Here is a 22,470-nt window from a genome sequence, read left to right as displayed (position 1 = left end):
CAGGGAAAGGAGACACAAATACTTTTCTTGGAGACTGGTGAAACAGTATTCCTAGCACTCTGTGTGAATTCAGGGAGATGTGTACTTAGAGCTGAAATAGCAATTTAAGAACCTCCCAAGATTTTAAGAGGAATCTTGGTGCTTAAAACCCAACACCCCTGCCCCTTAAGGTTTTATTTTGCTGCTTGAGTGTTTAAGGGTCATCTTGCCTTAATGAAAAGAAAAAACCAAAATTCATATTGTCTTTGAAGAGATGAGACTGGAACCTTTCTGGTATTCACCATCTCTCTTGACATTATCAAATATTCCTCAAGGCAAAACCTGCACCTCTGAGAAATGTGAGAAGGAAAGAAGAGGAAGAGCAAGCCCCCTTGTGCCGTGCAGCGTCCCAGACCACAGGCCCTTCTTCCTCAAAGGAAAACAATAATCATTGCATGGCAGACTCCTTAAATCACTAGATTTTAATAGCCATATAAATTCTTTGCATACAGCAATCTGTGGTGTATGAGAAACCATAGAGATACCCATCAACTTTTTCTGGCTTTTACCACATAAAACTATCAGCAATTAATTTATTTTTTTTTAATCAACTCCTGTAGTAGAAACAATAACCAAGCAATCAACAGCAGATTTCTAATTTTCTAAAAGAACCATGTTTCTTCCCTTAAAAAGAGTGGAGAAGAAGACCAGTAGTTTCAGATATAATTACAAATTGGGATACACCTTGGAAAGACATGGAGAAGATGGCAGTCAGCACCAACAGCATGCATACCCCATCTGTAGGGGGTTCCCACAGCACCTGGTGTCAACCCCTGAGGAGGTCTGGGGATGACCTAGGGGTGATGGCCAGTCATCTGCTGCTTTGCCTTTGAGATGACACCACCTTGCCCTCCAGCAGCCCCTGGTCCTGCCCCAGACCAGGACCAACCCTCTCTCCCTGGGACACATGGTGAGGGACCACACCTCGAGGGGGGGAGGGAGTAGGGCCCATCCCCCATACATCAACTTGCAGGCTGCAAAGTATATCTTGTCTGCCTTGCCCATTTCTGTCTCTAATTTCACACAGTCAGGAGTTTTAATCACCGAGAGGACACAGAAGCACACCGTACCTTCCCACATCACCACCCAGTGCCTGATAGGCAAGTGTCCCACTCCTGGCCACCCAACCAGCCCAGGAGCCCGCAGCCCCCCCGCCAGTGCCACAGACAGCCCTCTCCCACCCCTCACCCCTGGTTTCGGTGAAGTCAGCATTCGCAGAATTCATGGAATTCATTAAGAAAGTCATTATTTACATCCAGGTGTTTGGCAGAGCAATGCGATAGGAGAGCTGAGATGAGTTCACCCGAGTTTGCTGACTCACACCCTTATTGCTGACTCGGGCTCGGGGACTGCATTGCCCTGGGAGGTTTCCAGCTTTCTGCTGTCTGGACCCCAAGTTTTCACTCGCTGTGTTCACCCTCGGGGGGAACCATCCCCCGGGCAAGGCAGGCTGTGCACAGACGCCGTACCCTGGGCAACATTAAGGCATTACACATACACAGGAGCTGTGTGAGGATTTGAAAAAACCCACTCAGAGTGTAAACATTTTTGCACATCGAGTCATTGGACTTCCACGCATGAAGTTTTCTGTTGTTTTCTGCATAAATCACAAGTTAAGGAGTTATACAAAGAGCACTCAAGCAGACGCCTGGAGCACTGGGGTTCTCTTACAGCACAGCAGCATGCAACGCGACGGACTCTAAGTAGTAGAAATAGTGTAAGTCTCTGTCCAGGACGTTTCCTCCTTCCTACACTTCTTACATAGTTTAGGTAAAAGTCATTAACAACTACGTGCCAGTAACTCGGGTGGGATGGGCGGCTGCGTAAGGAGCTTCAGCACACGGCATGGCTAGCGCTGGGTGATTTCAGATTGTTTCTACTTTATGTCTAAGTAGAAAAGGGAGAGACTCTGCTTCCGTTCCTGTATCTACGGAGGTTGCTCAATGACCCCTAGTTCGCTGTGCCAGTGGTGCTATAGTTTTAGGTATCAGTGATTCTGCCTTCCTCAGGGACTTTGGCACATTCACCCCGATTCGTACAAGATCCCTGAGAACTTATCAAAGCTGCAGTACTTTACAATTTAAAAGGCCTGGCATGGGCACTTGGCTCCCCGCCACGCTCATGCCTGCTTCTTGTTGTTGTCCATGCTGTGCAGCAGTGCCAGGAACTCCAGGATGAGGTTGGCTGTCTTGCGGGGCCGCTCCACCACCACCGAGTGCCCGCAGTTTTCCAGGATGTACACGTGGCAGTCTGGGATATTGCTTGCTAAAACACTGGCACCAGAAACATCAAGGACCTGGATGGCAGGGGAAGAAACAGTCATTCCTGAGGGTAGAGCCAGCTCATTGCAAAGGGGTCACTGCAAGAAAATGCTTGCACCTTTACATCTTTAAAGAGCCCATTGCATGCTTGCAGCTTGGCTCCTTCCCCCTCCTGCCTCCATAACCTACAGAGCTCTATGCCTTTGCCTCACCTCCTGCCCACCAGCAGCACATCTCCCCAGTTGCCAGAACAACTCGCTTTGCTGGCACTTCATTCCTCTTCCCAGCCCACACCTGCTGCAGTGCTGGTATCTGACCCCCCCTGCCCCTCACCCCCCCTGGTCCCAGCTCTGCCCTCTCCTCCCTCCACTTTCCACCACCCTGCCAAAGCCTCGCATGCAAACTCACCAGGGACGGGGACACACGTGCCAGCTCCACACAGAGCAGCAGGAGGGTTGACCCCACAGCCCACACCATGCCCCCACGAGTGGACAGAGACAGAGATGGAGACACAGTGCCATGGGGCCACATACCTGGTCCTGCTTTCCCCAGATGACCTGCGTTGGCACTTTGATCTTGCTCATGTTCTCATAAAGAGAGTGCCTGGACTTTTCATCCACGATTTCTAAGAACACTATTGGGGGCAACACAGACAAGTGTCAGTCCTATTTGCTTCACTTCTTGCACAGGTCCCTGAGGGCCAGTCCTGCTTGCATCCCCTTGCTGGGAAACCCATACAGGGTTGATGGAGAGATCCCCACCAGGCTGTCCTCACAAAGCCCAAGTGCTGCCCTTTCCAAAGAGCCCCTCTGCAGAGAGATCTTCCCTCTCCTCATAGATATTAGAGCTAATTAATGATGAACAACCATGTTGCCTGTGGGTTGCTACCAACAACCAAGGTGCATGGGTCCTCAAATCTGTTAAGGACACGCAGGGGACAGATGGCAGCAAGGGACAGAGGGCCAGTGACATTCTGTCCCTACTCCCTGGGGGTCTGGGTGGGAAGCTTGGTGAGAGGGGCTGCTGCTGTGCACTTACATTTCCGATAAAAGTCATTGTGAGGGATGCGCACATCAACCAGGCCCTGGAGGATCTGCAGGGAGAGCAGAGGAAAGCTGCTGGGGGAAAGTGTGTCCAGTTCCAGGCTGAGCACACCCCAGAGCAGCCATGAGCACAGCACACCCCACAGTGGCCCACACAGCCTGGCCCTGGCATAATCTTATTGCCAAGGACATCTGGCTGTAACAACCATGCTTCAGTGCTTAAGTAATATGTATTTCAGCAACAAGTATTTTTGTCTTTTATTATGCAAACCTGCATTTCTCCCCCAGGCTAGCTATCCATGGCCAGCAGACCTCCTCAGCCATGACTGTCCTTTTCTGCTGTCTTTTATTCTTTTGCCAAAAACCAAAACAAGGTCTTGCCATTAACTTTTTTTTTTTTCTTATTCTCTAATCTACCCATCGCAGACTTCCTAAGGAAAATCAGTTTAATGGCCATCCCCTCACCAAGTTCCTCTTGCCTGACAATGAGGTGATTAACATTTCCATCACTTTTGCTCAAAAAGCAGCAAAACAATCACCCTCCAGGCTGGGCAACATCTGTGTCAGTTATTTAATGCTTCCTGCCAGCCATATTTATTAAAAAACCCTTCAACATCCCAGCCTGCTGCCAAAGACCTCATGGGAAGATGAATTTCATCAAGTGTGCTGCCAGAAGGACCTGGGAAAAATGAGTCTGAAGGGAAACTGCCAGGAAGGTGCTGGGAGGAAGACTGGGGTGTCCTGCCTGCATGACAGGGGAATGGCAAAGCCAGCTCTGCTCCTGGCATCACCTCAGCTGCCACCATGCAGGTGTTTGGAAAGAAGAAAAGCCACTCCCCACCTCCAGGATCCCCTCTCCTGGCCACCACAGCCAGCCTACGGTCCTCACCTGCTGTGGCACCTTGAAGCGAACATAGGAGCAGAGTTTCAGCATATCTGACATCTCCTCAGGTGTCGAGGGAATTAATGGGATCCTGTCGATGCATTTGGACTCTTGCATCTCCCGAAGTTGCTTAATGAACTTGCTGTCAGTGGTACTTGGTAGGCCTGGTTCAAATAAGAAAGGCAGCACAAATTAAAACCCATCTGAGACCTTCAACAGACCCAGTGACACAGCATCACTGTACAGACCTCCCTCATCTCTGCCTCTGGCCTCCTGCCTGCTCACTCAGGAAAAAAAATCTGTACAATTAGCAATCTTAATATGCACCCAGAGACAGCCCAAACTCCCTCCTGCTCCAGGGCTTGGCATCACTGAGTCATGGGCTGACACAACATGAGGTGCATTCCCTGTGGACGTGCACAAACACTTTGGCAAAAACTGTAGCACTTACTCTAATGTGGATGCAAATACTGATGCCCATGCCCAGCCTGCCACAGCACAGGGTTGCACAGAAAAATTTAGAAACCACATCTGCATGCACCACTGCAGGGAAAATGCCAGAGTAGCATAAGCCTGAGCCTCTCTGCAGCCCTGCCAGCTCCTACCTATGAGGTTTTACATCAAGAACCACCTGGCCACTCAGCCCGCATCTCCCAGAGAGGAGCAGGAACCTTGCCGCCCTCAGATCCTGGTAGCTAGGAAACCTTCACTTTGTTTCCATACTTATTTCTTATCTGGGAGCTGCCTTCCTTGTGTGGAAGGGGGAAGGAGCTGTGATAACAACAGGGATGTAGCAAAACCCACCCCAGCAGAGGAGCTCCCTGCCTGCAGGATGTCATGCCCCTGCTCCCCTGAGCCTCCAGACAAGGGGAAAGTGGGGATGGAGGGGACAGTGGGGATGGAGGGGACAGGGATGGAGGGGTGCTGTGTGGGCACAGGAACAACCTGCTGACCTGCACCCAGCCCTGAAGCCCCCTTCCTACTTAGAGCACCCAAACATGAGAGGACAAAGGTCTCCAGCTCACAAAGCCCAAGTCCATCAGCAAACCAGGGCTCTCAAGAGGGCAGACTGGGGAGGCTTTTCCTATTGCTGCCTGGGTTCCCCCCTCAGAACTGAAAGGCTGCAGGCACGCCATGTAAAATGCCTACCAGCCAAAGGGAAAAGACATTTTTCTCCAGAGCAGGACTGGTCCCATTTGCCCTAGTCCCAGCTTTAACCAAAGCCTAGGAGAAGAGCTGTCAGGACAAGGTTGTGATTTTCTCCCGTGCCCACCCATGTTTTCAGACCATACATACAGATTATTTCAAAATGCTTTGCACTAAAGGCCTGTTCTGTCTCCAGCACTGCTCTTCTGCACTGACTCCTGCTTATCCCTTCCTCATCTTGCCCCCCTCCTGCATTGCTCACCTGCAGGACAGATGAGGGTCAGGCTGCAAATGTCTTCTGGGTACTGAGCAGCATAGACACCAGCAACATTTCCCCCCATTGAAGTGCCAACCAGATGAAAGGGCCTTCTGTTCAGCCTGATGCACTCCACAAACTGGCAGAGGAGAAGAAGTGTTGTTAGGGGAGAGGAAGCAACAGCATGGGGTCATTAGAGAAATTAAATTCAAAAGCCTGAAGTTTGTGGCTTTGGCTGCCTCTCAGGCAGGGAGGGAGTGGGGCCATAGCAGGCAGAGCTCACAGGGCTTGGCATCCTTCATGCCCCACACAACCTCACACCCCTGCCTCCCTCTGCAGAGGGCAATACAATGCTGGGGCTTTACCTCGTGTATTCTCTTTGCTTGCCCAGTAATGGAGTAATCGTCCAAGTCGGAGCGGGTCGTGCCCTCGTGCCCGGGCATGTCAACACACACCAAGTGCAGATTCTTCGGCAGGAACTGCAGAAACAAACCAGGGGCAGCTATGGCACAGAGGAACTACTGGGAAGCCCTGGGATGGAAACTGATGACCACAGGTGGGAGCAAAGGTTTGCTCTCCTTCTAGCAGCCCCTGGTTACTCGTGCACCAGAATAAGTCAGCTCACGCACCAAAGATGACATCGTGAGAAACCACAGCCAAGACTTGCTTCCCATGGAGGAGGCAGGTACATACTGCCCTTCCCCTGCAGCTCTGCATGTCATAGGGATGAAAGAGATCCAACAAGCAATGAGCACAGAGCTAAGGATGGTGTTTCAAACACATTACAGTGGTCATCACATCCCATGAATGCAACCATCGGGTCCCCGCACCACCCCCCACACTCAGGACCATCAACTCTCACTAGGTCGCAACATGATAGAAATGGAGACCCACCTTGACTATGGACAGCCACATGTCTTTGTGGGCTGAGAACCCATGTAACATCAGGATGGATGGCCGATATCCAGGTCTCCCTCTATATGAATAACAAAACTGGTAGTCATCGTAGTTTGCGTATCTAACCTGCATACCCAAGGCTCGGCGCCAGTACCTGGAAGAAAAAAGAGCACAACACCAGTGAGTGATGCAAGATCAGGGCCCAGCAGCAGTATAAGCCAGGTGACAAGTCCAAACTCAGCCAGAGATTTGCTGGTTTGCTAATCACAGTTGGTTGGGCTCACAGTAGTGCTGTTGTGTGACTAACTGGGACTAATTCTGAGCATCTGGTCCCTGGACTGGACCCGGAGCTTACAAGTGATCCCTTACAGGTGTAGCACTGGCAGCTGGATACTCATGGCTGCACTGCAGATGGCTTGTGGAGACATATTGTTTGTTAAAAACTTAAAAAAAAAGACCCCAAATAACTAATTTGACAACGAAAATGGGCCAAAATCACAATCCTAAAGCTGAAAATGCCAAAAGGTTGGTATGAGGAGGGACGCTCAAGAGAGAGGCAGCGCACACAGCAGCATGCAGGATGCGTGGATGATGGGAAATGCTTGTTCCAGGTGGGAAAGGTGAATCTGCCACATGGTTCTTTTGGGCACAGTCCTGCAGCAGTGGGAGAACATCACTCCACAGACAAGCTCATCAAATCCCAGCCAAAACAACCCTGTCACCCAGAAGCACCACAGCGTCACAGAAGCACCCAGAAACCAGTTCACATATGTGTACCAACTAGATAATGTTTAAAAACGTATTTATACACAGGCAAAGGACTGAAGGGGACCATCCTTACACAGGGTCAAAACACCCCAGAAGATACCAGGTTAATCCCAGGGATACCTGGGCTGTTCTCAGAAGGCAGACAGCTCCTACCAGTGCACGCCTGCAGCTGGCTCAAAGAGGATGCAGCAAAACTGCCGGCCAGAGGGGACCTGGGCAGAGATTATCAGTGACACTTTGGACACATGATGTGTACGTGCAGCTCCAGATGGAGGAGCAGGCCTAGTTTTTCTGCATTTCCCCTATGCTCAGATGTAACTCTGGTCAGGACAACTACCAAGCTGCTGCTGGTGGCCGAGACACTGATAGATACTTCTATACGCAATATCAGAATTTGAGACACAAAAGCAAGGTCACCAACACTCCTGGGCTGTCCCAGCTCTCTGCCCACTCAAAGCTTATGCATAGTGCAATCCTCTTTTAGCATAATCCCTTTTTGGAAGGAGCTAGTGGGACTTAAGCAGCATCTCAGCTCTGTGCTGGTCCTACAAGGAGAGGCGAATTTCTCCCTGAATAAGTGTCTTAAGAGTCCTTGCCTCAAAGGCACCGGTGTAAACTACTGATGGGCAAGATGATAACATTTTTAGCGACTGATCCTGATGGATCAATTCAGCAGAAGGCAAAATAATCTGTGCAAAGCTGAACTGATCCCTCGCAAAGTGTTAACGAGCTTAATGGCAGCAGCTAAACTGATTAACCCCTGGCAGCAGAGCAGGCAGGGTGGCCCACTGCAGGGCCAGGGTCAGCAGGGCAGCTCTGAACGTCACACCCGGCATTAGTGTCAGGGGAGGGAGCAGGGACAATGGCAACAGAGCCCAGTGTGACCCTTGGTGATGCCATCTGAGGACATGCAGAACAGCAGTGAGGAGGAAGATAAGAGGGGCAGAGAGTGGTGGGAGAAGGAATCAGCATCTCTGAAGACCTCCTGGACCTCCCAGGATCAGTGCCGTGAAGATGAAGCAACTCAGGGCTGAAAGCAGTGTCCAGAATGGTGTGCTGCCTGCCCCCTATCCTGCCCCCTCTGCCTACAGGGAAACACAATGCTTTCATCCCAAAAATAAACTACTCAGAAGTAAACAGGAAAGGAAGAGTACACTCTTCTGTCTCTCTGTCCCTAAGCAGTGCCCATGAAACACAGAGCACCACAGTTACTCTTGCAAGATGCCAGTGCTGCTAGAAACAGGAGACAAGAGATGGGGTCACTTAATACTTCAAAAGATAAGAGCCCTGCTGCTCCTGGCTCACATGCTCCCTCCCTCTGCCAGACACAGGCAGCAGGGTCTTCTCTACCTCCCTCTCAGCTCGGCTCCTCAAAGCTCCTGGTATCAATCTGTGCCTGCTTTGTCCTGTCCTGCCACCCTTGCCCGTGGCTCTCAGGAGGCTTTAGTCCCACCATGCTTGTTTTGCTCTAGTGCGACAGCATTTCTCTGGTGATTCTGCTCTGAACCTGAGCCCCTCAAAGTCCTCCCTGGTTTCCATCAGCCACTTGTATGTCCAAAGGAAAAAGAATAACCTTTGACAGACAAACCTAGAATGGTCTGGACCTGTCCCCAGGTAGCAACCCTGACGTCCCCAGGACAGTAGGCTGTCACACCACCTTCTCTCCTTTGCAGAGCCATGTTTGATCCATACATGACGCACAATGGGAAGAAATTGTCCCCTGTGCTGATCCAACTGCCAGGATTTCATCCCATCCTCCCTCCTCTCTCAGCCCCCAGATGCTGTGACTAAAAGGTTTCTAATAAACGTGCTGCTGCAAACAGCCTTCATCAAGCTGCTGCCTCTGAGTGCTGGGGTGGAGTAACGTCCTCCTCTCACAGGAGGCCACTTTGATTTGGAAACACCCCGTGAGCAGAACCACAGGAGCCACCATCTGCCACAGCAGCTTGGGCAGGCAGCCTGAGCCATGCCCTGCCTGCTGCTGCTGTGGAAGGGACCATTTTCCCAGCTTTCCCTGCAACAAACCCAGGCTGGAAAGCTGATAACGTGCTTATCACTGATTTCCAGGGATGGAAGAGGACTGAAGGGTGTAGTGCCTGCCTCCCACTATCAGTGAGGATGAGCTACAATGGGGTAAGGAAAAGCATCTCTCCATCTGCTCTGATGCTCCAGCCCAGGAGAGAGTGGGACAGTGAGAAAAGCCTCATCTGTAACTGCTAACCAGAGAGCAGTCCCTGCTGCTGAGCAGGCTGTGAGCCAGGGGAGTGGGGCAGAGCTGAGGACACCCACGCTGATGGCCACCCACTGTGGAGGCAGGAGATCACCAGCCTGCCAGGCCTGCCAAGCAGGGGGACGGGCAGCAGCAGCGATGCTTTTCCCAGCTACAGTCCTAGCTGTAGGGGAAACAACCCAAAGACATTCAGAGACACTGAACAGCACAGCTGAAGCTACTCTGACAATCAGCCCCAGAAGCAAAAAAGCAATGAGAAAATGCTTTTTTTCTCTTCCAGAGATGCTCAAAGCTCTACCCAGCTGGTATACTCAAGGAAAATCCCACCTTACCTGCTCTTGCCACCATCACAGGCAGGAACACCCTGCTCTACCCACCTTGTATTGCTGCCTGTGGGCTCTGTGTGCACCTGCATGTGTACCAGGGCACAGGGACCTGAGTGGGATCAGCAGCAATTCCATCCCTGCACTACAATGAGAGCAGCTGGGATAATGAACTCACCAGTAGTAGATGCGGATAAGTGCCGAGGGCCAGAGGAGGAAGGAGGCCACAAAGGCGAGGATGGGGATGGCCAGGGTGCCACCGGCGATGACAAACATGTTCAGCACATCTGGGTCCATCCTTCTCTTCACTGCCCAGCCTCACCTGCCCACATTTAGGGAAGGATCAGGGGTTAAACACCAAAATCAACGATCAAGGCAACACTAAATGAGATCTCTGCTGCCCAGGAGAGGGGAAAGCGACTCTGCAAGAGGCAAATGATACCATCCAGAAGAACAGCAAAGTCCCTTTCAGTTTTCAAATTTGCTTATTTCTCCTGATTCCTACATGGGTCTAATTATTGTAATGTTGCCATCTCAGAAGAGTACATATCAAATGGACACTGAGTCTCCTTAACCAGCACAGACCACGAGACCATGTCCTGGGCAACAGGGTGCGAGGTGGTCCCTGGGGAATTTTGCAGATGGAGGAAGCACAGCCCCATTCCAATGGGTGCAGGCAGCCTTTACCCCCTGATGGATGCAGGCAGGGCTGCCTTAACACAGGATGCACATAGCTTTTCGGAGGCAGGCATCTAGCTTCAGTTCCCCTCCCCCTGCCCAATCCCAAATCCCCAGCACACAACCACTGACCTAGAATTGATGGCTTGAGCCTGGCTCTCATTGCTGCTCCACACAGGCACCAACTAATCAAGGGAGCAGAGCCTATTAATGGGCTCGGGAACTGAAGGAAATAACCTGGCAGGGTGCTCTTTGGAGACCAGCCCTTATCTGAGACATATTCATCCCCGCCCCCACGTCATTACTCCTGCCTCATGGGAATTTTTCACCTGCTCTTGACCACAGATCCCTATCCCAGTTCCTGAGCATCCTTCAGACAAATCTGAGGGGCAGCAGGTGGATGATGCAGGGTGCAAGGGTGAGCTCTCACGCAATGCCACGCTCATCCCTGAACTCTTCCCACCGCAGGCAGCTGGGATATATTTTTCTCGTTAAGAGATTAAACCCTGTCACACACACATCTCTTCTAATTCCCCCTGCTAACCAACTTACGCCTTGCCCTTTCCTCGGTGCTAGCCACACATTTATAAAACGAAACATCTTCAATACCTGCTCTCCCCCCAGCCTTTCCCGCCCCGTCACCACCACCACATTTCTCCGTGCCAGGACTGGCAGATTTATTTCTGCTTCCTGTAAGACTCGCGGCAGTATGTGGTATGTTACTGTTATGCCATGAAGCAGGAACAGAATCCCCGCAGTCACATCCTCTCCCCCTCCGCTGCCGTCACACCGGATCACATCAAACCCCCACGTTACACACAACCAAGAAAAATGGTTTGCAGAACCTCTGAAGTAACAGCCGGGCTTGCTCTTTCCCCAAGCTAAATAGGAACAACTAAAAATTGAGGAATACTGTAAATATTTCTACCAGGTGCCTCCTTAACACAGCTACACCTCATTTCCTCCTTCAAGCCTCAACAACACGCCGTTATTCGTTTAATTAACACTTCGTAGAAAGATCTTTGATCTCTATACAGCTTGTTCATAGATGAACACTGTGCAACAGACAAACCTTGTAGGTGAGAGCAGAGCTACACGAAGCCCACCCAAGAGTACTTGCTGCCTTTTGCTATGTCACTAAAACAGGCGAGAAATTAAAGAAATAAAATTTCCCTCATCCCCGTCGGCAACGATAACAAAAGGCTGCAGCTAGGAGAAAGCACGGGAAATGCACGGGGCCTTCCTGTGTTCCCCAGCGCGGGGTCACCACCTCTGTTTCTCATGGAAAGCGAAACAAGAACGAGAAAGTCTTAAAAAAGCTCAGCTTACTTTGCAGTGATCCCCTCCTCCTCTCAGCCCAGGTCCTGCTCGCTGTGCGTAGTGGCAGAGACTGAAAACACTGTCAGAAAAAAAAAGAAAAAAAAAAAAAAAAAGGTTACAATCGAGCTCCTGCGTTTCAGACTCGGTAGCCAGGCGAGATAGCGAGGTTGAGGTATTTAAGCCACCAGTTTCCCTTCAAGACGCCTCATCTTCACCTTCTGACCAACCTTTCCCCTCTTTATGTAAATGTCGTCCTTTTACAATAAAGCCAAACGAGGGCACTTGTTCCAAGCAGGAACAAAGTGCAAGCTGCCATGGGAGAGGAAGCGAAAGCCGGGGCGGTGTTGAGAGGCGAGGCCGGCAGGGCTGAGCAGCACCCAGCGAAACGGGGCTCATGGTTGCGCCTCGGGTGATTACAGCTATTAGAACAAAGCCAGCTAAGCTGCTTCCCATCCCCTTCCTCTTCGTCTTAAATGTCATTTTCCAGGCGCTATCAGTGCCACCTCCCCCACATGCCCCCCCGCCCCCGGCTCCCTGAGCCTTCCCTGAGTTGAGTCGGGCTGAAGCACAGCGCAGCCGCAGGAAATTACCAGGGAGGGAGGAAAACACCGGCCCGAACTCGCCGCCAGCTTTTGGCCATGGAAATTCATGCTGGAGGCTCGGCGGGAACGCCACAGCCACCCCGCACACCAGCACTGGGGGCTGCTTCAAACCAGAAAATCCCCCCGAGATCATCCCTGCTATGGCTGCTGGCCCAGGGGCACCCCATGGGGTCCATGATCCCGGAGCGTTCCGGCAGGGTCATGGCAGCCACCGTGAGCCCCGGCCCCCAATACAACCACACTCACCCAGCCATGGGGCCCCCCGCCGGCCATGGGTGCCTGAGGGGAAGGGTGCTCAGGGAGCCCCACAGCACGGCCACGCCTCCGTCTGCGTGGGCAGAGCATCACCAACAATTTCCATGGTTACCCCAGTGGAAGCAGGAAACACCAGCAGGGTTGCCCAGCTCCACAGTCAGGGGCAGCCGCCATCAGCCCGGTCACTGGCACTCCCAGCCCTGTAAAGCCATCCCTGCACCCAGCAGCACGGTGGGGACACTGGCTCTCCCAAGCCACATGGGACCACCCACTGTGCCAGCCCCCTGTGATTGTCCTTTGTCCCGGGAAATGATCACCCTCCCTGCTGCACCAGGGAGGTGCACCAGCAGCAGAGAGAGGACTGGGCAGCATCACCCCAGACACAAGCACTGCCCTTCACTACCAACTAGACAGACATGGTGGACTGAAAAATAAAAGCGAGCCCCATGGTAAGAGCTCTAAGTCTTCAGACCACAACTTATCCATCACTCCAAGGTGGCACAAGACCAAGAGTCACAGCAAATATCCCCAAGCATTATTACCGCCTTCTTGGAAGGATCTCCAAGTACTTCATAAATTAACTTGCAAATATCAATTAGTCAAATGTGATAAATGATGTGTGATCACAGGCACAGGATGCCACACCACGAGGACAGGATGCTAAACTAGGAGCACTGGTTCCACAGGCACTAAGCACCACAGCCCCTGCATCCTGCTTGAGAGGGACCTCCCCCAATACAAGCCACCCCAGGTAACGGGACACACTGACCAAGGACAGATGCCAGGGAGTGTCTCCACATCTCCACTGGTCTCCTATTTCCTCCCATGCACCAAATTCAAGCAGGTGCCTAACCTGCAGGAGGGGGCTGCATGTTGCTACAGAGGAGAGCATGTTGATGACAGTCCCCAGGGCCACCAGCCAATGGGACAATAAATTACCATGACCAAGGTCCTCATCAGTATTTTTTCTCTTCCAAGTTCATTGAGTCACACTAGAGAGGCTGGAGAAGACCCAGCACTGCAACCCAGGTGTACATACTTATTTTTTTTCCAAGCCCTACATAAGATGCAGCAGCAGCACCACACCCCAGTGTGTGGGATCAAAAAACTGCATTCAGCTCAGAAAAAAAAAAATAAAAAAATTGAATCCCAGAAATGTGGAAGCAGCTGGGATTTTTACCCAGGGAGACAGGAGTTTCTCCACCAGGATCTCCATGTCTTGCAGGGCAGACTTCCCTGATAGTCCAAGAGCTGGAAAGGGGTCCCTGGGGGGGGCACATCGGGAGGGCTGCATCACAAAAGCCTTCACAAGGTGAAGGAGCTGGGCTGTGAAGGGGACAGTGGCAGCTGAAGTGCTGGGCAGCCCTGTGCAGGGCCAAGGAAGGGTTTTCATAACACAGGAATCACACATGAGCTCACAAACCAGATGTGGCAAAATTCAAGCACAAAGGTTGTGCCAGGCTGTGCTCATCAGGGCTGGGCTGTAAAACCAGGGCTGCTGTCCTGTGCTCAGCATTACTGCTCACTGGGCCCAGAGCAGCCCATGGCTGACCAACAAGAGATTTTGAAATTCTGGATAGCTGAAAGCTAAGCAGCACAATCAAACATAATTTAATTTTTTTTTTTTAATAAGAACTGAAGAAGAAACATTGCCAAGTTTTAAGACCCCACTGCAGAAACAGGGAGCTTTGACAGGCCTCAGGGGCTGAGATGGGGTGCCCAGAAACCCTGACCACTAACCATGTAAGAAATAAAACCCAAAACATGCAAGGAAGCCATTTCACTTGTAAATTGCAGCACCCTTGGCATCCTCAACAGCCAAAAAAATAATACTGACCATAAAAAATGTCACAACTGATGCTATGATTCCTCAGAGCTGTATTTTGAAGGTGAACTTTTAGATACTGGTGAAATTACAATTTAAGATCTATTAATATTTGAAAGATCTCTGTCAGCCAGCCAGCTCTCAACCTTAATCCAGCCTTCAGAGAGCTGGGAGTAGGAAACGTGCCCTTTCACCTTCATTTATTTATAGATGGCAGAAACGAGATCAGTATTTCTCCAGCGCTGTTTCACAAAACCTGCAAACCTGCATCTCTGACCCATTTGCATCTGTGCAACACATCTCTTAAACATGAGCTGGAGAATCTGGGCTGGCCCCCAGCCCCACTGCTGCACCCTGGTCTGGGAATACAGAGGGGGACGAGCTGTCAGAGTCACTGCCAGCCAACCTGGGAAGAAGGGGGGAGCGGGGGGGGGGAAATCCCAACCGGAGCGGGCTGTGCCACCAGCCAGCCTTTGGTTTAGAAATTCAAAACGTGCCCATCCTCCTTCCGGACCCCGTCGCCATCCCCATCCTGCCGCACACGCACGCAGCAGAGGATTCACGGCACATCTGGTGTCACGAGCATGCCTGGGCTCAGCCCTCTCCAGAGTGGGGATAGGAAAGAGGTGGGGAGGGATGAAGTAGCGACACGGGGGGTCACCTCCAGGTCCCATTTCCCAGCACATCACCCCCTCCCCCTCCCCCAAAGCATCTTCCTCTAGCAAAATGATGGCATCCACCAAATAGCAGAAGCCAAGATACAACGCCACCCTCCTCCCCTGTGTGCCCCCTTTTCTGATTATTATCAGGGGAGGCTGGGATTTTAAGGCAAATTAACTACATTTTAATAACATATTATTATAATTTTTTTATTGCCTTTAGGCTCGGCTCCTGGTCTCCTGACCACTCTCAGCAACGCCAGGACTGGGACCGGGGGACCCCACTCCGGTCCCCTCCAGTGCTTGTATTGTTACTATCAGCCCCGCATCCTCCCTTTCTCCCCCCCCCCCCGCCTCTCACCGTGCCGATCCTTGCCGGGCCGGGCCGCAATGGCAGTGCGAAGCGGTGAACGCGGCGGCTCCGTTTGCGCCCTCCCTCCGCTCCGGTACTTGGGCGGTTCCGCGGGGGCGCAGCGCAGCGGCGAGGCGGGGATGCAGCGCGGCGGTGCGGGGCAGGAGAGGAAGGCAGAATGCAGAGGGGATGCAACTGGGTTGCAAGAGGGGGTGAAATGAGGTGCAAGTGAGGGGGGCAATGAGCTGCAGCAGGGATGCAAGGGGGCATATAATGGGGATGGGTGCAAGAAGGGGGTATTAGAGGGGTGGAAGGGGGTGCAATAGGGATTCCGAGTGGGGTATTACAGAAGTGTGAGGTGGAACATAATGGGTCTTCCGTGAGAGTACAAGAGTGGTGGAGGGGGGGGATGCAGTGGAGCTGCAAGAGGGAGGTGATGGAATTTCTGCAGAGGTGCATGAAATAGGCGTGAGGGGGTGGGGAGTGGGGGTGCATAATGGGGCTTCTGTGGGTGTACAACAGGGGTGGAAAGAAGGCTGCAATGGGGGATGCAATAGGGCTGCAGTGGGGGTATGAGTGGCATGTAGTGGGGGTGCAAAGGAGGGATGTAATGGAGCTTCAATGAGGGTACCAAGGGGGTACAGAAGGGGCAGGAGGGGGGGTTGCAGTGGGGTGCAAGGCAGCTACAGTGGAGAGACATCAATGGAGGTGCAAGGGGAGATGCAGTGAACTGCAGAAAGAATGCAGGGGGGGACATATGGGGGCTTCTGTAGGAGCACAAGGGGTGGTACAATAGGAATGAAAGGGGACTGCAATGGGGCTGCAACAGAGAGATGTGATGGAACTTCAGCTGGGGTGCAAGGGAAGGATGCAATAGGGCTGCAGTAAGGGTGCAAGGGGGTTGTAACAGGGCTATAATTGTGAGACATAATGGGGCAGTGGGCATGCAAGGAGGCTTCAATAGAGATATGACAGGGATAGAGCAAGGGTGCGAAGGAAATGTGAAGGGGATACAGCAAGGTGAGAGAGGGCTGCAGTGAGGCTGCAACACGCATATAAGGGGGATACAACAATGGTGCAAGAGGAATGCAATGCATCTGCAGCAGGGATACAACAGGACTGTAAGGGTGTATGCAAAGAAAACACAGCAGGGATACAAGGAGGATGCAAGGAGGCTACACAAGTTGTACAATGGGGTTGCCATGGGAATGCAACAGGGATAAAAGAGGGAATGTGATATTACTGCAACAGGGTACCAACAAGGAGGTACAAGAGTGGTTAGAACAGGGTTGTAAAGGGGATGTTATACAACTGCCGTGGAGGTACAAAGGGGAACACAGCACTGCACCCCACAGAGACCACAGAGCCCCCTTGCACAAGACTTGGAAGCAAGCTCAGGGGTGGGGAATGTCTGTCCCTTTCCCAGCTCCTACACTGGGTCTGTGATGAGGGAGCACTGAGCTCTGCCACATTTCCTGTGGAAAGGGCGCAAAGGTTGAAACCAGAGGATCCCACCAATACTTTTAACCTGAAATAGGATTTTTAAGCTTGCCATTGAGGTTACAAGCCTGTAATCTGCCCTCTCTTCCCAATGACAGTATTTGCTCTCAAGAGCTACATTTCAACCCAAATTTAAAATCTGCTCTGATTTTTCTTGAAACTGCCACCCAAATCCTTTTGCTATAAGGAAATTTGCTTTCATTCCCCTGGGTCACATATTAGCTTGTCATGCACCTTTAAGATATGCCCCAAAATATGAGAAAACTTAATTAAAATGGAAATGAGATCAGGTGCTAAGTAAATGCAAGGAAATTGGGTCAAATCCTTACCACGTCTATGCTTTGGTAAAGGACTAGCAGGCTGGGAGAGCTGAGAGAAGAACTGGCCTATAGGGCTTTCCAGGTCAGAGTTTACTGCAATAATCAAAAGCTTTTGATACCAAGAGCTGTCAGAAGAGATTTATAACTGAAATCAAGGTTTTAGGTGACCCAGTGGAGGTGAGGCACTGCTTCATGAGCTTTTTAAAGGTTTTGTTTGAAGAGCTTCCCAGTCAAGCTAGGCTAAGCAATAATGAGCTTCCACTAAGGTGACCTAAGTGGACATGAGAGGTATTTCACAAGCCTTCAGATGTCGTTTGCTGTCATATTTGTTTGTTCAACTTTCTTGTGCGCAGCCCCAGGTGCCTGCAGGACACGTGCAGGGCAGCACTGACTCACATGGGGGATGGATTACCCACTGGGTGGTTATTCTAGGCCACTTGGTGGGAATGCCCCTGGAAATACTCATAGCAAATGATGGCTCTTAAAATAGAGAAGCTGAAGCAGAGGCCTGCAGTGGTTTTGTGTCGAAACATGGCATGAGCTAATTGGGGAACCCATTCTCGCAATCTCAGTGTGCAGCCATGGGAAAGAGTCACTGAGTGTCTCCTGTGGTGTCCATGGGGAAAGGAAGGATTTTCAGGGCTTTCCAGGGTCAGTCACCACCAAGATGAAGCCATGGCTTCAAGAGGTCACAGCCCTGGCAAGGTGGATGTCAAGACCACGATGACTTTGTGGGCAGGTGCCAAGGCTGCTCCTCTGACCCAATACAGTGGAGGAGACACTGAGTGGCATGGGATGACGAGGGGGAGCACAGGGCATGGCTGGACTCCTTGTCCCCACAGGGCAGATGAACTTGAGGTGAAGCCCTTGGGATCCTCCTTGAGGAGCCTCCAAAGCCATTTTTGGGTGGCTACAGCGTGGCAAGCTCAAATCAAAGGCCAGTGCCTGCACTGCCCTGCCCTGCCTGTTTTGTTTCTTCTCTCAGCCCACAGACACAACTCATAACACAGCTGTAGCAGCTGGGGAGTACCAAGCCTCCCCCCAAGGCTGCCAGCATTTCATAGTCCAGTGCCAGCTACCCTGGGCCCCAGCCAAAAATTTCTCATCCTTATACCAGCATCAGGAGTGGGCTTCCCACTGGCACAGAGCACAGCTTTGGGGCTGAGAGCAGGCAAAGGGTGACATACAATCCAGTTAGAAGCCAAATGTCTTTCTAAATTAGAGTAGTTATAGGAAAAAAACACCAATGAATAGAATTAATCAGAATTAAGTCCCCAGAAGCAAGGCAGCAAGATTTTCACACAACCCGGTTTGTTTTCCATAGGAAGGTGGAAGGTTGGATTCAGGCCAAGGTAGCTGTGGAGAACTGAAGCTTGTACCTCACCAAGCCGGGGAGCAGTGTTGCTCCACCAGATGAAAGGCTTCTCTGTTATTTTGATAAATCCCCAGGGGGCACGGTGGAATTGTTTGCAACCACAACAAATGACATCTCATCACTTTGCTTTGTCAAAGTGAATCATCTTCCCAGGGTGACTCTATTTCCACTCAGGCAGTGGCATCCCTGTAGGACGATGGTGTGAGCCATCCCTGACCATGGGCAGGGGATAGCACTGGGACAGGGGTGCTCCAGGGACCCAGCACAGGCACACGAGCCCACCCACGGGACCTGCTGTTGAGGAACACCTCGCCATGCCCAGACTGGGGGGCAACTATGACATAAGGCTGCTAAAATTCACCTCCCAGGGCACGGATAAAATCTCAGCTCACCCAGGTTTGCAAAGAACAGCTCTCCGTCAGCACAGGGGTAAATAGAGCCTCAGGGCACCACTCAGGGCAACTGCCCATCATTCTTCAGTGGCCTCATTGCACAACCTGGCACAAACACAACAACAAACGCTCCTGACTTTTAAAATGTTAAAAAGCAAGACCTACTTGTCTGTTAACAACTTTAAATAATACTTGCTTACCCCTCCTCAAAGTTAATTCACATATTATACACATTTTAATTACATCTTTAACAGCTTAACAATAAAGGTTGTAGTTATGGTTGCAACCCCCTCACTATTTGGTGGCTGCAATATCTTTCTAGAGAGGTAACTTCAAAGTCTTGTCTAATCATCATGCGTCAAAGCCTTCATTTCAGCTTATCTGCTGCTCTCCTACCTCTCAGCTATGTGGCCTCGTTCAAGAAAAAGAAAACATGATGAGGCATTTTTCCTTGAACTGCTCTAGCTGGCAGGCTTTCACACTTTAAACCACTACTTGAACAATAGTAACGCATTAAGTTGAAAAATAAAACCCTATCAGAGTCCTGTACCATCAAAGGGATTATACCCTGGCAGTAATTTATTCTACATGAGTAGAACATGTTGTTTCCAGAAAAATAAATAAAGATTAGGTATCAAAGAAGACCCTATTGATTCAAAACATACCCTTTCTCTTGCTCACCGCATATTTTTACCCTCAAGTATCCTGAGTTTCCAGAGAGTCAGGCCAGGACACTTATTGCCACCAATTTGGCACCAAAGCCACTTCCCAAATGACCATATTTGGTCTGCAGCCCTATGGCGAACTTTACCAACACAAAATGGCCTGAGTGCTTTGGTACTTATTAACTTGGAATTCCAGGAGGCTGAGATAAAGTACTCTTCCCGATGGTTGTGATAAGGTTACTGAGAGCTCAAAGGTCATTCCATTTGCCCCAAAGAACCTACTTTTACGGTGACGTTGGTGAGTTTGGGGATGTTTTTTCCTGCTTCTACCACAGACCTCACCTTGCCGCAGCAGATGTTGACAAGAGTTGCAATTTGGGTAAAAATAATGAAAATTAGAACACACACGACACCCCAAAACCCAGTACAGGGGAAGGGGACCATGTGAACCCCTGGTCAGGAAAAGAACTGTGGTGGCATCTGGTTAGCAGTAGCCTGGAGCTGCTGGTCCCTGCACCACCCTCTGCCCTCACTGCCAGTGTTTCCTCAGAGCCACATGCTCCCCTTTTTGTAGGGACAGGTTTACAGGGGTGCTGGAGGGGACAGCAGGGACATGGGACAGGGCTCAGGCAGGCTGGACAAGCCTCAGCACCCTTTGAAGAAGGTGCAGAGTAGTACTGGTGTTCCCAACAGTGCTAAACCCCCCACCAACATGCAGACACCACTTTGCCCACAGAAAGAGAAATAAAGCCTCAGAGTTATTTGCAGGCACCAAGTAAAGCCACAGGATGACCTCCTGTCCCATGGGTGCTCCTCCCATGGAACCCCCCTGAGTCAGGCCGCCCTTCCAGCACAGAAGAAGCCAGGGCAGAGGGGATGTGGGCTCACCCACAGTCTCCCCCTGCAACCATTCCAGACAGGCACAGGAAACATCAGAGATCCTCTCAGTCAACCTCTGCCAGCAAAAACAAATCTGAGTGTGCCTTGTGAGGTGCCTGAAACAAAGGAGCTGTGCCCAAAGGGAGAGGAGGAACCCCCTCATGGCTACCAGACTTTGGAGACCCTACTGTCCCCCAGCAAGCATTCAACATGAGGACACCTTCAACACTGGGACACATTCCACCCCATCCCATCCATCTCCCAGTACCTCCCTGAGAGTGAGAAGATGACAGAAGGCTGAATCACTGCCCAGGCTGTCAGCAGAGCTGTCTGGAGGTTGCTCAGGAGGAGGAGACAGGGCCTGGCAGCAGTTACTGCTCCAAACTCTTGCTGGAACTGGCTTTGGCATTGCCTGCAGCCTTATTACCCACCTCATCTCCCCAGGAGGAGGAAGAGGCTGAGAAGGGGCTTTATTAGGGAGGTTCCTGCAGGTGCTGCTCATCTGGAGGACATGTCTCTCACTCACCATGACTCTGAGTAGGGGCAAAAACCCACCCCAGGTTGGTTTCACTAGCAGCCTCGCTCTTGTGCAAGACCAGGACAGCCCTGATCTGACACCCATGTTAAGTGGATTTTATGGTCTGATAAGGAGCAAAAAGAACATGCAGAGAAAGTGCAGTGAACAGAGAGATAAAGGGGTACAGAAAGAAGCCTGAGCTCCCCATGTCACCCCTGCAGGTTGCCCCACTGATAACACCTGGGATGGAGGGGAAAGGGGAGATTGATAAGTGAGCAATGCTGGGGACAAATGGCACCAATGAAGGTGGGTCCACATGGTTCAGGGTTAAAGCCCTCACAGGCACCACACAAACATTTGCTTTTTGATGCCAGAGTAACCAAAGCAAGCCTGGTTCTGGCGGGAGCTCCAGGTTTGGATGACTCTGAGCCTGAGGCTGCAGCTGCCATCACAAGCTCTTGGTTCATGCTGTGATTTTAGCAAGGTCAGGCAGGAAATTTACAACCCCTGAAGCTGTCACTTTCCCTCCCCCTTTATTAGCTCCCTCCAGAGCCGGTCCTGCCCAAGGCTGGCTCGTTAGAGACCCAGCAGAGAGACAGCACCATACAAACCCTGTTATTTCAGAGGGTCACATGCCTGCTCCCCGAGTAGCTGTGTTCATTAGCAAGCAGCTGTGTTCATTAGCAAGCACCAGGGCACTACATACCTTCCCCAAGGCTGCACCACGGGAGCTGAGCCCCTGGGCCCTGTTAATTGTGGGCAAATGAACATGGATGTCCTGCAGCAGCCATGGCACAGCAGGGCACATCACAGCTCTGGGCCAAGGCAGAAGCAGGTAAAAGCACGTGGCCTCAAGCTCTGGATGGTTTGTCAATTTCTCAGGGCATGACTTCCCCACTAAGGGAAAAATAAACACAGATATGATCAAAACCTCCATGTTCAGGGTGTTTCACCAGCATTGCTTTTCACTGAGGTTTCCTGTACCCATCACATGCCCTGCAGAAACCCCTCTCTCCACACTGCTGCTTCTCAGACCCTTTCACCATCTGCCCAATCAACTCCTGGTCTTGGATGCTCTTGACCCCTTTGCTGGGGTAGCCCAAGGAGCCCAGTCCTGGCCCTGCACTGCCTGGGGTGGTCCCCCTGGCAGGCATCCCACTGTGGGTGCCTCCCCGTGGACAGGGATGCTGGGGTTTGCCAGGGCGTTGTTCTTCCAGGATGGAAAGCTTGGCTCTGAAGAGCTGTTTTTTCCCCACAGCAGAAGTTCAGTCTCCATGCCTCTTCG

The 22,470-nt window shown here is 51.3% G+C and overlaps 1 protein-coding gene across 4 annotated transcripts; it reads right to left on the bottom strand.

The window, feature by feature from the left end:
* Nucleotides 1-440: 440 nt before the first annotated feature.
* Nucleotides 441-22,082, bottom strand: ABHD6 (abhydrolase domain containing 6, acylglycerol lipase). Of its 4 annotated transcripts, none has more exons than XM_071755926.1 (10): nt 21,892-22,082; nt 11,854-11,923; nt 10,025-10,168; nt 6,523-6,679; nt 5,994-6,107; nt 5,635-5,767; nt 4,233-4,390; nt 3,339-3,393; nt 2,834-2,934; nt 441-2,335 (listed from the first exon to the last, which is right to left on the bottom strand). In XM_071755926.1, the coding sequence occupies exons 3-10, from the start codon at nt 10,141-10,143 to the stop codon at nt 2,159-2,161; spliced, it is 1,014 nt and encodes a 337-aa protein (XP_071612027.1). In that variant the 5' UTR covers nt 10,144-10,168; nt 11,854-11,923; nt 21,892-22,082; the 3' UTR covers nt 441-2,158. The 4 variants fall into 4 exon arrangements, with proteins under 4 accessions (XP_071612027.1, XP_071612024.1, XP_071612025.1 ...); XM_071755923.1 differs by lacking the exon at nt 21,892-22,082 and adding an exon at nt 15,547-15,639; XM_071755924.1 differs by lacking the exon at nt 21,892-22,082 and adding an exon at nt 12,072-12,381.
* Between the last annotated feature and the right edge of the window lie 388 nt (nt 22,083-22,470).

Source organism: Heliangelus exortis, chromosome 12, assembly GCF_036169615.1.
Source record: "Heliangelus exortis chromosome 12, bHelExo1.hap1, whole genome shotgun sequence".
NCBI classification, from domain to species: Eukaryota; Metazoa; Chordata; class Aves; order Apodiformes; family Trochilidae; genus Heliangelus; species Heliangelus exortis.
Note: the sequence above shows the minus strand (reverse complement) of the source record. Positions and strands in the feature narration are given on the sequence as shown.